Genomic DNA, 13,665 nt, shown 5'->3' on the forward strand with positions numbered 1-13,665 from the left:
CAAAATGGAGGATGTATGATTTAATGTTTAAAAAAAAAAGAAAGCCCGGCCAGCGTGGCTCAGTGGTTGAGCATCAACCTATGAACCAGGAGGTCACGGTTCGATTGCATCCCGGTCAGGGCACAGGCCCAGGTTGTGCGATAGATACCCAGTGGGGGGCATGCAGGAGGCAGCTGATCAATGAGTCTCATCAATGATGTTTCTCTCTTTCTCTCTGAAATCAATAAAATATATTAAACTAAATAAAATCTACAAACCGAACTGTTTAATGCTTCCCAATAAAATAAATTGAAGCAGAAGTTCAAAAATTAACAGCCACAGTAGTTTATTTACAATTGAACTCTTTATAAGATATTTACAAGACAACCAATTTTACACATCAGAAATGGTATCAAAAGTATGAATTACAACACAGACAACAATATGAAATGAGCTTAAAACAAAGCTGAAGTGGACAGACAAGCAATTTCTCTTTTTAATTTATTAACACTAGCTTAAACTTTGTTAAAGAAAGAAACAAAGATCTATGTTTTAGGAGAACTGCAGGGCCTTCAATTGAAGACTGAATTTCACAGTGTTGTACTCCATGTAGGGAAAAAATAAGATGAATTTTCCCCCCACACTCTTATCACACTGTAATTTCACTCTTGGAACTTTGCTAATCTACTCTCCAAAATCCTTCTCAATAAACCTCAATATATCCAAATCAAAGGAGAATTGATCTAAAAGAGGGGACAATAAAATAGGAGGTTCTAGGTAGAGGGAGAACCAAGGAAATAGAATCCACTTAAGTCTGGCCAGATAGCACCTCATGGATTCCTCTTCGTCTAGCTCAAGTTCAGAATCTGGGGAGTCCTCTGGGTAGGGCACAAACAAAAGATTAATTTGCTAACTCATACCCAAATTAGGAATCCAATAAAAATGCTGAAAATCAAGAAGAAACTGAGGAATCGAGGAACAAAGTAAAGACACTAACTGGTCTTTTTTCTTCTTGGGCACATTATAAAGAAACATAGCAGAGTAGGAAAACCGAACAGCTTGCCATGTTAAAATGATGGAGAACAAAGAAAATCTGGCCATTTCTCTGGAAATCCCCTTCCTCTTCTCGAGGTGTGAGACGAGAGCCCCTAGTGGAATGAGTCCTATTTCTCTCTACACTCTTGCAATGAAGTTCATAGCAGGTTCCCTTGTGGAGAGCCCACTCTCCTAAGCAGATGGAGTTACAAATGAAAACCCAAAGCCACAGCCACACACACACACACACACACACACACACGAGAAATAAGAGCAGCAAGATCATCCAAGAATACGACATGTGCTGCCGGAATAATTATTTTTAAAGTAAAACCCAGGGAGCACAGATTAACATCTCACAAAAAGCTCTAGCAGTGGGAGGCCCCTGAGGAACTTAACTTGTCTTCCCACAATGGTATCCTATTCTCTCATGCTCCACTGATGGGCCGGCCACATACCCTACATACCTTGGCTTCTCCTCTAAAAGTGCTAATAATCTGGGGACATACTCTCTTCAAGGATGAAAGTCCCTATCTTCTAGGAGATTAGGCCCCTACTTGTTTTCACACGGTAGTCCTGAAGGCTAAAGAAAGGCAATTCCTATATATTGAAGACCAGAGGTCTTGGCTCTATTTTCCTTCCAGATAGTTACAGGGATCTTACACTGAGACTAAAGTGGCCTGGAGTGCTGGGCTGACATTTTTTAACAAAAGGGGTGTGGTGGTGGTGGTGGTGGTGGTGGTGGTGGTGGACCAAGATGGTACACATACAAATCAGTTTTTACAAAGTGAATAGAGAAGCTCATTAGGTACACCTGTTTGTTTAAAGATGTAGACATTTGTGAGCCAAAGGAAGCACATATTTCCACATACACCCCCCACCCTCCCTAAATTTCTATCCCACCACCAAGAGCTCAGCTAAAAGGATAAAGCCCAACAAAGGAATACTTGAGAAGTAATGTGACACAAGGACATCTATACAGGTTCTGGCATGCCATCCCCAAATGTCAACTGCTTTCGTTTAGAGCCATAACTTGTCCAAAAGTAACCATCCCCATTCTGTTTTCCAAAGATTTTATTTTTTGAGGGGTAGGGGAAAAAATTCAGTTACCCATTAACTCAAAAAAAAAAAAAAAAAAAATCACAGCCAAACATCCTTTCCCACATGGCTATATCACAGAGTAGTTTTAAGAGAACTGTCTTTTCAGATATTTATCTACAAACTCTCCAAACACTTCTACCCTGTGAAGATGACTTGCTTCATCACTTCAATAATTCCTCATCTGGTCCTTAAGCTCATGGTGTTGGGTTTTTTTGTTTTGTTTTGTTTTAGGGTAAAAACCACTATACTCAAACTACATGGAAGGGTATACTAGGGCAAGAAGAGTGCCATGCAGCACAGATCTAATGGCAGGGGATGCTTTATTTCCACAAGTGTAATGAAAGAGCCCTTTTACCCCATTAACATAGGCAAATGTATAGAAGCAGACCCTGTAAGCTTCCAAATCTGCCACCCTAGAGATTTAGATTGAGAGCTCATTTCCCCAAAAGAGGAAAAGATATCCCAATCACCTTCTATAACTCACAATTAGCCCAATGAAAGAGTTTTTGTGAAATCAGAATGATGAAAACAAAACCAAGATCAAGGGAGTATGGAAGGGCATTATCAGTGAATAACATACATGAGGACACAGGTCACATATACAGGTCTCTGCCACTCTCTGGGAATGGCACGCTACAACTATCTGAAGACAGAAGGTTCTTGCCAGCACAGTTATTTCCTACACGTCCGGTGAGGTGTTTGCTTCTTCTGGATCTCCAACCTGCATCGGCTACGCTCATCCAACCAGGGCAACTCAAAATTCCTGGCAAAAAGGATAAGGAAATCAACGTCTAAGACTAGAGGGAGGGAGTGTGGACATGAGAATAACTCTGAAAAAAAAAAACAAAAAACAAAAAACAAACAAAAAAAAACCCACAATGTCCCTCACCACCCCTAGCCCTGACTCCAAAGTCCCAACTTTAGAATGTCTTTCCTGCCTCAAAGTGATTGAATAATCTATTTCCAACTTAAAAAGCAAATCCTCCTATTTCTGGGCTTGGGAATCTTATCACTGCAAAAGCTAGTTGCCCAGGTAGTCTCACTTCTATCAAAGAACCATGGCTAACCCCTAAGCTACCCGTTTCACTTATATCCAGGTTTTCATACAGTCTGAAAGGGAGGTGAAGTACCAGCTACCTGAGAGGGGAGGGAAAAAGAACCCTTTATACTTACTGTGGAGTTAATTTTGGTAATGGTCGTCCAAATGCTACAACAGGCAAGAAGGGAGTAATCATCAAACTTTCAACTATGGAAGAAAGCCAAATGCAACCTTGTTAGTGACGTAGATGAGAAAGGTCTGTCAACTATACCTGCTCCAACGTACTGTTCATTCATTCAGAACAAGTTGTAACCTGGAGCCTTGTGCCCTTTTTCTTCTTTAAAACAACATTTACTCTTTTAGATAGACAAAACTTACCATCATCTGGCTCAGGGAAAAATGAGGTAACCTCAGGCTCAGATTCCTGAATTCCTTTCTTTTTATACATTCTGAGCTGCAGTCGCTGTAAAATTCTTTGTTCCCTGATCCTCTGAATATCCCATCTGGGAAAAACAAACCAGACAAACAAAATAAACAAACCCAACATTACTGAAAACCTTCTCTATAAAAGCAACTCACACAATCCAGATGCTAGGAAGATCTTTGCTGACTCTTCTTGATTGGGGGTAGCGGGATGGGGTGGAGGATTGTATTTTTTTTTTTCCAGAGAACTGCCTACCTGGTTACAGAACACTGTTTAGGTCTAAAAGTTCAAATCATGTGCTGATGTTCAACAGAGAGTGGAACTGAGAAAGAGCACACCCGAAGAAAAAGAAGCCAAACATTTTACCTACAACCACTTCAAACAAAGATACTCAACCAACTGGGAAGCCAGTAAGTTAAAAGTGTTAGGAGACCCAGGACTCTCCACAGCATGGGCGAGAGAGGTGGCAGGGTCCCAGGGCTCAGCTGTTCCCAGGATGGACATCGCTAGCCTCACCTTTTCCTTCTCTTTTCATCCAGCTCCAGTTTTGCGTGCCGCTTTGAAAACACACTGTCATCTAGGTTCTGTGTAAAGAACAGAATTTGATAAGCTTTTTATCACCATGTGATGCACATATACTAATCCACTTCCAGCTTCCAGGAAGGTAAAATCTTCCACCTTCAGGTCCCACCTGAGTCTGTGAGTTCTATGGATATTATGGGAACCTCCTGGTAACAGAATCAATAAAACACATTCTCCTTCCCCTATCCCCAGCCTTGTGGAATCTCCAAATTTCAAAGTCATTTCCATAACTTTCCAAGTGGAAGTCACATTAAACTAAAACAACTCATGAGACAGTCATAAACCCGCCATACTTGATAAGAATCAGAGTTTAAAATAAATATCAAACTTTTAAGAATCAAATGAGTTTGGAATATATAATTTTGTTGCTGAGTGGTGGTTCATGCTAACTTTTCTACTTAACATGAACTCTAGCTTTGAACACTCCCTAGCTAAATTATTTAACCACCCTGGACCTCAGTTTTCTCATCTATACAATGAAGAGTTGGAGTGGATAATCTCTCAAGGAACCTCTGGCTTTAAAGTTTTATTTAGCCCATCCATACAGTTATTATGACATATTCACATTACACTCCTATTTCTACTCTGTCTCTCACTACCTTCCACTGACAGGTCTTGGGTACCTACCTCCAAAAGGTCTGAAGGATTTGGGTCCCTTAGAGGCTCTACTGAGTGGTCCCTCCAAGAAGGAACTAGAGAAAAAAAAGAGAAAAAGAAAAAGAAAGGGAGGAGGGGTGGAACCACTCTTAAATCCAAGATCACACAACCCTCCTCCTATTCACTAGGACAAGAGGTCTCTCCCCAGTTAGACAAAGTTACCAAGTGATAGGAATCCATTCTATGGCCTCACCTGAAGCCATATTCAGTGTCCTCGCTATGGTATAAAAAAACCTAAAATGCCATGGCAGTCTGCCAAACACAGGATCACAAAAAAAACCCTAAGTCAATACCTGACAATTCATATAATGGATGCTATTGCAGTTCCTGAAAAACAACTGAAATTTGTAGTCATTTTGAAGTCTATAGTGTAATCATACACCAAGGAGTCTCACTCTCCCACATCCAGCTGATGGGGAACGCAGCTCCCAACCATCCACCATCCCACCCCCCAGCCCCCCCAGGCCCAGCCGGCACAATTCCTATTCTACTCACCAGCCAAGACTGAAGTTTCTCCTGCAACACTTGATGGCATCAGACACCCTAAATAATGCAGGAAAGAAGAATCATCTCAGTGTAAAAAGAAAAACGCCCATACCCAAAATGGAGGAAAGGAGCATCACTGACGTTCTCACTAGGAAGCCATTTGGTTTTTTTGAGTTGTTCTTTTGAGAATTTCTCTCTGGGGGAGGGGAAGAGGGAACAACAGACAAAAGAAAAGAAAATAAGCCCACCACTTTTTTTTTTACACTGAGACGACTTCTTTTCTTCATTATTTAGGGTGGTTTCCCTGCAACAGTTGATGGCCAAGGATATCAAACCTTAAACTCAGAACATGGCAGGTGAGTAAAAGTTGACCCTATTTTTCAAATAAAAGATCAGTGTTCTCAAAACTTACATATGTAGTCTTCTTAAACAGCTCCCTCCTCCCTCCACACAAACTACCTTGCTGGTCCAGCCTGAACAACATGCACAAAGACTTTGGCTTCCTTAGAACAAGCCATTGAGACTTCCTCTTGAGATAGGGCATCAAGAATAAGGATTCACATGTTATTCACAACTCAGGCTCCTCAAAGGACTGGGATCCCCCCACCCCCCGAATCAGACTCCTTCTGTACTGCCTGCTATGCCCACAATCTCAGAGGTGCTTCCAATGTTCTGTACTAGGGCAGATACGGTTTTCAAAAACAGCCAGTCACATAGAGCAGCTCTGGACCAAGCTATTTCCCAATCCCGGATGGGAAGTTGCTTCACCGTTTCTCTTGTTACACAGTATTGCCATGACAGCCAGAAGGTTAACTTAAGGATGAACCTGTTCAACTGACTGAACCAACAAAAAACCTAAACCTAGGTCAGGATCCTGGCCTATTTCATGTACTCAAATGTGAGGCCTAATGAATTTTAGATAATTAAGAAGAGTAATCTATCTTCCCCACTTAATTTTGTAACCAGAACAGCCTGACAAAGCCTGGAGAATGCTCTTATCTTATTGGAATGGATTCCCATCCCCATCCCTGCTGGGGCAAGACACAGTAGTAGAAACTCGGGGCTGCAGCTCTATTCAAGAAGGCTTCCCCGACCATCACCCGGAGCACCCACAGTGACTGTCACAGACTAACATTACACAATTGAAGGCACATTGCAGTTACTGATTGATGTAGGAGACAGGGGAGTATCTCTGTGTGGAAGCCATAAAGAAAAAAGGGAATGAAGACCAAGGTCCCACACCCCACACCCTCCCCAAGCAGCTCAGATATCCCAAGATAGTCCTTATTGTTTGAAAAATAGTTTGTAGACCATTTTATTTAAATATATGAACAACCAATGGGCTACTGCAATCCAAGTAAACTCTTCACATTTAGAACCTTTGTGAAGTATAGTAAGATAAAGTAAGACTGTTGGTCTTTCATAGATTCCTCCTGCCCCCCAGACCGGGACATAGAGATACAGATAAATGTTTATATAGTTAAAGAGCGGAGGCCCAGGTGAAATTCCCCACCCCAAGCTGGCTCCCCAACCCAAAAATTACCATTGGCCCCTGAGAACACCCAAAGACCACCCTCCCAGGTTTCACACAATATCAATTGCAGGAACAGTCGTGCATAGCAAAGTATAAGTTCTATGCATTTCACAGCACAGAAAACCCTTCTTTCAGAGGGCATGCAAGTTGCCGGAGATTACACCCCCAAGTCTGGTGCTCTTGTGATGAGCAACTTACTGGCAAACACATCTCCCAGTGTTGTAAGCAGGCAAATACATTGAGCACATTTTGCTGTAATTCCATCTATTTGCAATGCCTGCACAGTGTCTGTCTCTGGCTGTTAACTTACTCATTCTTGACAGAACTCTGCTTTATTGATTGCACTTTTTAAAAAATGCCAAGGGCATTTTCACACTTGTTAGCTTGACCGCCACCACTAGGGTATAAGAGCAAGTGTTCTCTATGCCTTACTTGCTACAGTCTCCTCCTTCTTTGGAGAGGATTCCCGTAATGGTAACGGTGATGGGGGAGGCTGGTGCCAACGACACAAATACATTTCTGTGGTGGAAAGGTACGGCAAATCTTCTATCTCACTTGAGAAGGCTTTCTCCTTGGGATGGGTGCTGGGTCCCTTCTGGGGAGTGGAGAGTCTTGGCGGGGTGTCCACTGAAGACCGGGTCTTTTCTGGAGTTTCTTGGCTCCTCAATTCACGCTTACAAACAGTTTCAGATAAGGAACCACAGGGTTCCTCTTTAATGGGAGAGTGCTTAGGAGTTTTTGTTTTGACTTTTGAAAATTCAGGAGCCAGCTTTTTAACAGGAATCTTTCTTTCTGTACTTCCAAATGGGGATTTCCTATTAGATAGGGGAGAAAACATAATACAATTCATTGACTCTTGGATAAAATCTGATTTGATTTCATTTTGGGGTAAGAGAACTAGCTTGTATTCAGGTATCTAAATATCTAGGTTCATTTGACAGTCATGCTTAACGGTGTATATATAATAGACCCTTAGTAAATGTTTACTGAACAAGTGAGTTTACATGCTTAAAAACTTGTATAGCATTCTATTGCCTACTAAAACTAAAAAGGTCCCTATTTTCTTCAAGACATTTCAGCTAATATTAGGTGCCACTACCCTGTGGCTTATTTCATTACTGTCAACCAAAGACCAAGCTCTTCTTTCTCCTCACAGCCCCCCCCCCCCCCCCATCCTATACTATGATAGTTACAATCTCTATTTCTTTTTTCTTGCTAACTGCTGGCTCTCTTTCTCCTACCACTATCCTCCCCCCCCTGCCCCACCACTACCCCACATTCCTAGAATGCCATCTCCTTTTCTTTTTAGCAACCTAAAGTCTATACTTCTTTTTCAAGATCCATCTCCTACTTAACTCAAAATAATCTTTACTATCCCTGAATCTTAGAAAACTTAGTTCATCTTACTGTTGTCTATCTGCATATTTTATTGCAGTCGAATTGTTAGTTTTTAAAATTTATGCCATCCTTTCAGCTAATCTCTTGAGTCTAAGGACAGTTAGATCTTACTTTTTTTTGGATCTTACTTTTTTATATCCACCAATACCTAGCACAATGAAGGAGTTTAACACTTCCTGACTTGAGGTGAACTGCTGTAGTTTTCTTTAAGAAACTCAGCTGTCACATTTGTTGTCCATTCTCTTTATGATGTACTCTGCATTCTGTAATTACTACTGTGACCAAAATGTTCCTAACAGACTTTTATAGCCTGCACAAAAATGTCTCAAGATACGTTCTCAACACAGAAGACCTCATAATTCAGAATGTGGTTGTAGTAAAGCTAATTTCTAAGTCCCAACACCCTACTGCCAGTCACTGGAAGTAAGGGTCCTCAGCATGTCCAGACAGCGTAACAAAGTTAAGCACACCTTTTGTGTCCCTTTCCGCTCCGCCCACATGAGAAAGGCTTGGCAGGCAGAGTCTGGGGCGTCTCAGAAAGCTCTGGCTGGCACTCCAGTTTAATTTTCTCAGATAGCTCCGCTTCCCCTCTCTCTTCAGTCTCATAGCCCTGAAACAGCTTATGCCTTTCTTTCTCGTTATCCTTCTTTACCAGCTGCATCCGCCTTTCCATACGTTCAATCCGAGCAAGGAGCTAAAAGAGAGCGGCAAAATGCAGACTTAATACACAAAAAATTAAATGCAGGTACTTAGGCCACGTAGGAATCCATCTGGTCTTCTACCTCTTTCCATGGACCACAGCAATCCAACTTATTTTTAATAGGCAGACATTAATCTAAATAGTTTTCCTTAAACACAAGAGAGAAGACAAGGAACATTACATTGCTTAATTTTAGGGGCTAACCTAGCTGGGTAGGGACGTGGGGGAATTTGTAGTTCATTCTTCTGAAAGAAGATCCTCTTCACTGGGAGGGGCCACAACATGCCTTTTAAATGGCATGGTCCCTGCAACGGCTAACCATGTGGCTCCAAGTCAGCTTGGTAGTTTCCAGAATTAACCTTAGGTTCTTTTAGGAGGCCCTAGGGTTCTCCAAATCCTATCCTCTCTACTTCCACTCCAAGACGCTATACGCAAGGGCAAAGTCCAAAGAGTGCATTGAGAAGGGATTAAAAGCTCACACAGTCACAGTGCCAATAGGGATTGCAGTGTTATTTGAAAGGGGTCTGGTTGGGTGGATGGGTGTCATGTAAACAATGAACATTTGGAAGAATTGAAATAGAAATTACCCATAAATCCTATCAATGATGAAATATGCATACTGCTTTGCTGCTTTGCACTTGACAACAGAAGAAAATAATACCTATTTATCTGAATATTGACTAAAAGTAGTCTTTTTACTCTAAAGGGAGAACTACAGAATCAAATAGAAAATAGAAGTCCATTATCACTGAAAACATCACATTAAAATGTTCTGAGAAAAGGTGCCAGCTGTGCCACTTATACCCTATAAATAAGAATTTTATTTGGGTTAGACAGTGATATTGATGTTGCCTCTGTAACATCTACTTAGCTGTACATAGATTTCAGTAGAGGCCAAACAACAACTGGAAAAAGAGAAACAAGCTTAAACAACACTAAGACTGCAATACACAAGGAAGCAGCGAATGCCAAGTTCAGACTGACACTCTATCCTTGACTCACCTCACTTTTCCTGCCTAGGAACATCTGCAAAGAGGCCATTACCTCAGGAACTGAGAGAAACCTCCACAGCCAGCAGAGCCCCCGGCACCAGAGTTCATTTCATGCCCTTCTGTTTTGACTCGCAGCCTGAACATTACTTAGCCATGGTTTGTGGGTGACATTTCCTTGATTTCTTCTCCTGCTCCCCCTCCAATGTAAGGATAGGTGTGTTGTAATTACAGTACCATCACACCCCTGGACTGCAGTACAGTCGCCGAGCAGTGCCACCTCCATGTTGAGTAACTTCCACAAATCAACACCATGAGGTATTTTCATGAAATCTACCCAGCTCCCATTCCACCTTGCAGAATGCATCCTTCAATACAACAGCCGCTGCCTAATGCAATTCATTCGGAAAGCAAACACAATGAATAGCCCTCTGCTCCCGTGCTCAGCCCTTGGCAGAGAGAGAGAGAGAGAGAGAGAGAGAGAGAGAGAGAGAGAGAGAGAGAGAGAGAGAGAGCAGGGACTGCTGCAACCTTAACACAATTGTAGAAACCATGTTTATTTTTAGGCAGCTGCAAGGTATGCTAGCACAGTAATACCCCATCACCACAGCTTTCCTGATATCTGAAGGAATATGTTTCAGCACATAAGGTGCCCTTAAGGCAGCTCAGAAGTACAAATAAATAATAAATGACTTCCCTGCTACCTTAAGATTCTAAAATATAGAGATTTTGGGGGGTGGAGGGGTCTATGTAACACATTTAATAAGCTCACTTTCCCCTGATGCCTTAACACCTTCCAGCCTCTAAGCACCATTCTTTTCTTTTTTTTATATAACATCTTTATTAATTTCAGAGAGGAAGGGAGAGGGAAAGAGTGACAGAAACATCAATGATGAGAGAGAATCACTGACTGGCTGCCTCCCGCACCTTCCCTACTGAGGATCGAGCCGGCAACCTGGGCATGTGCCCTTGACCAGAACCGAACCTGGGACCCTTCAGTCCGCAGGCCGACGCTCCACCCACTGAGCCACACCAGCCAGGGCTAAACACCATTCTTATCCAAGGGAGCCGCTCAGTGGGTCAGGTTTTAGAACAGATTTCAGTTTTTTTTAAAAAACAACTCAACTCGAAAGCAGTCGGTCTCTTCCTATCATTTAAGAAAACTGAAACAGGGTTCCACGGTGAACCCCCTCTGCCCCTCTGCCGGCGAGCAGGCCGACCGTTCTCCTGCCCAGAGATGCTACAGCCGCCGCGTCCCTCTCCTCCAGGACCTGCCTTTCTGACCCGGCGGCTCTTTCCTGCCACAAAGCCGCCACGGGTGCATCCCACCACGGCATTTCCAACCGCTCGCAAGCCAGCTCTTCCTTCCCCACTCCAAACATCTTCCCCACCAGCCTGGCGCTGTCATTTTAAATTAACCCTTTGGCGCCTGCAACCTTCCCTGCCCGCCCCCCTCCCGCCCCCTCGGGAGGCTGCCCTTTCACCCTGCCCTCCGACCCCACGTGTCTGCGGGTCTGGCTCCCCAGGACCCGGCCCCGGAGGCTCTCCTTCGCCGGTGGCCGCCCTCCTTACCCCCAACCCAGGGATCCCTCAACCTCCCACAGCCCCCGGCCCCGGGCATGCGCACCGCGCGCCCCGCACGCCGATTAACCCCTCGCGTACCGTGTCCCTCTCGGACTTGAGCTCCTCGATCTCCTTCTCCTTGGCCTGCAGCTGCTGCTGCTGCTGCTCGATGAGGTCCAATTGCAGCAGGAGTATCTGTTTGAGGCAGGCGGCCTGGCTGGAGGCTCCCGCGCCGCCGCCACCCCCGAGAGGGCTCTTCCTCGTACTCTTCCATCGGCCCTCGCTGGCCGCCAGGGTCCCAGCGGCGGCGGTGGGCGCGAGGGGTGGCGGCCCGGGCAGAGGTAGTGGTGGGGGTCCCGCCGGGTCCGAGGCGGTGGCAGCTGGGGGAGCCGCCCCACCCTTGTCCCCGGCCCAGGGCGTCGGCTCTTTGGCCGCCGCCACGAGAGAGCCCGTCTGAATGGGCAGCACCGCCTGATACTTGGGCCGGGGACTGCAGCCGGCGCCGGCGGCCGCGGGGTCCCCCCCGACGCCGGCTTGTTTGGTGGCCGGGGGCGGGCAGGGCAAGGGCACCGAGCCGCCCCAGCTCTCTTCCTGCTGCCCGGGGGCCGCCCCGGCCGGGAGGAGCAAGCCGCGGCCCTTGCCGCCGCAGCCGGCCGGGGAGGGCGCGGGGCTGCCGCCCTGGGCGGAGGCCAGCGGCGGCCCCGGCTCCTTGAGCTTACGGTGCCGGGGGAGGAAGTGGGCTTCGGCCGCCCCGGCCTCGTCCTCGGGCCCGCCCAGCGCCGCGGCGCGCTCGTAGTCCAGGCGCTGCTCGGGGTTGCCGCCGGCAGGGGCCGCGGCCGCCTTGAACACGGCGGATCTCATGGTCATAGTGGTCCGGAGCGGCGCGGGGCCCGCGACGGGGAGGGGGCGGGGAAGGGGCGAGGTGCGGGGGGTCGCGGGCGGAGGGGGAGGGGAGTTGGCGGGCTCGCCTCAGCAGCGCGGCCGCGGGCCTCGGCTAGCGCGGCGCCTCCGGGGCCCGGGCGCCATCCCGCCGGCGTGCGGACGCGTGCAGGCCGCGGCTGAGGCCCGCCGCCGGCCCACGGGGGCCTCGCCGCCGCCTCTGCTGCCGCCGCCGCCGCCTTCGCCTCAGAGGCAGGAGCTCGCCCCGAGCCGCCCCCGAGCTCATCCCCGGCGCTCGCTGCGGCCCCCCCTGGCCCGGCCGGGCCCGCCTCGTCTCCCCACCCCGCACCCCCCGTCCCCGCCCGGCCCCCCGCCCCGAGCTCGCCTCAGCCGCCCCGAGCCTCCATTTCCCCCCCGCGCCTCCTCAGGAGGGGGTGGGAGGGATGGGTCCGCCCAAAGCCCTCCTACTCCGGGAGGGGGTCTGTCGCCTCCCTCGGGGGTCTCCGCGGCTCGGGGTCCCCTCCCCCACAGTCACCCCCGGCGCCTCAGCGTTTCCCTTTAAAAAAACGGAGCCGCTCGCAGCCGACTCTGCCGCAGCCGCCGCCGACCGGAGGGCGCATGCGCGGGGCGGGCCGCGGGCGGGAGCGAACCGGGAGCCGGGAGGAGGGAGGCGGGCGCGCTATTGTGCAAGGGGCCGCCGCCGCCGCGAGGGGGCGGGAGGGGGCGCGGGGAGGCCGGGGGTCGGGCGAGGACCGAGCAGCCCGCGGAGGAGCGGGGTGAAGGTGGGCCGCGGGGCGCGGGGAGGGAAGACCGGGCGCGGGCGGCGACGGCGGAGGGGGCCTGCGGAGGCTCCCGGGGAAAAGGAGCGGAGAGAAGGGCGCTGAGGCGGGAGGGGGCGGCAGGGCGCCCTGGGCGGACGTGGACCCCGCGCCCCGGGCCAGCGGCCCCTGCAGCCCTGCCCGCCTCCTGGACCAGCTCGTGACTCAGTCTCCCCGGGGAGCCGGTTGGTGTTTCCGGGGTGGAGCTCTAGCCACCCATTAGTCCCACACTGTGTGGGGGGAAGTGAAGTCCTTTGTCTCTAAGGGATCCAGGTCAGAAACGGGCGGACCCCCGGTTGTCGGAGGGGGTCCCATCCATGATGTCCGCCCGGGGAGGTGGCCACAACCTCCCTGGAATGGGTGTTGCCAGCTACCGACAGTTCTCTCCCAGCCTCGGCGCCTCCTTCCCGTCCTGGGGGCTCCTGCAGGGTTGGAGCAAAGGGGGTTACCTTTCCCGGGGAGGCACACGCTAGGGCGCGCG

General features: G+C 48.2%; 1 protein-coding gene across 4 annotated transcripts; it reads right to left on the bottom strand.

Moving 5' to 3' along the window:
• Positions 1 to 308: 308 nt before the first annotated feature.
• On the bottom strand, positions 309 to 12,981 carry MSL1 (MSL complex subunit 1). Of its 4 annotated transcripts, none has more exons than XM_036339094.1 (9): positions 11,587 to 12,980; positions 8,706 to 8,929; positions 7,270 to 7,652; positions 5,313 to 5,360; positions 4,788 to 4,852; positions 4,095 to 4,162; positions 3,533 to 3,657; positions 3,289 to 3,361; positions 309 to 2,878 (listed from the first exon to the last, which is right to left on the bottom strand). In XM_036339094.1, exons 1-9 carry the CDS (start codon positions 12,352 to 12,354, stop codon positions 2,788 to 2,790), a joined length of 1,845 nt encoding a protein of 614 aa, XP_036194987.1. In that variant the 5' UTR covers positions 12,355 to 12,980; the 3' UTR covers positions 309 to 2,787. The 4 variants fall into 4 exon arrangements, 3 of the variants coding, with proteins under 3 accessions (XP_036194987.1, XP_036194990.1, XP_036194989.1); XM_036339097.1 differs by lacking the exon at positions 11,587 to 12,980 and adding an exon at positions 9,938 to 10,090; XM_036339096.1 differs by lacking the exon at positions 5,313 to 5,360.
• Positions 12,982 to 13,665: the final 684 nt, after the last annotated feature.

The sequence above is a fragment of the Myotis myotis genome, unplaced genomic scaffold (assembly GCF_014108235.1).
Source record: "Myotis myotis isolate mMyoMyo1 unplaced genomic scaffold, mMyoMyo1.p scaffold_m19_p_17, whole genome shotgun sequence".
Lineage (NCBI taxonomy): Eukaryota > Metazoa > Chordata > Mammalia > Chiroptera > Vespertilionidae > Myotis > Myotis myotis.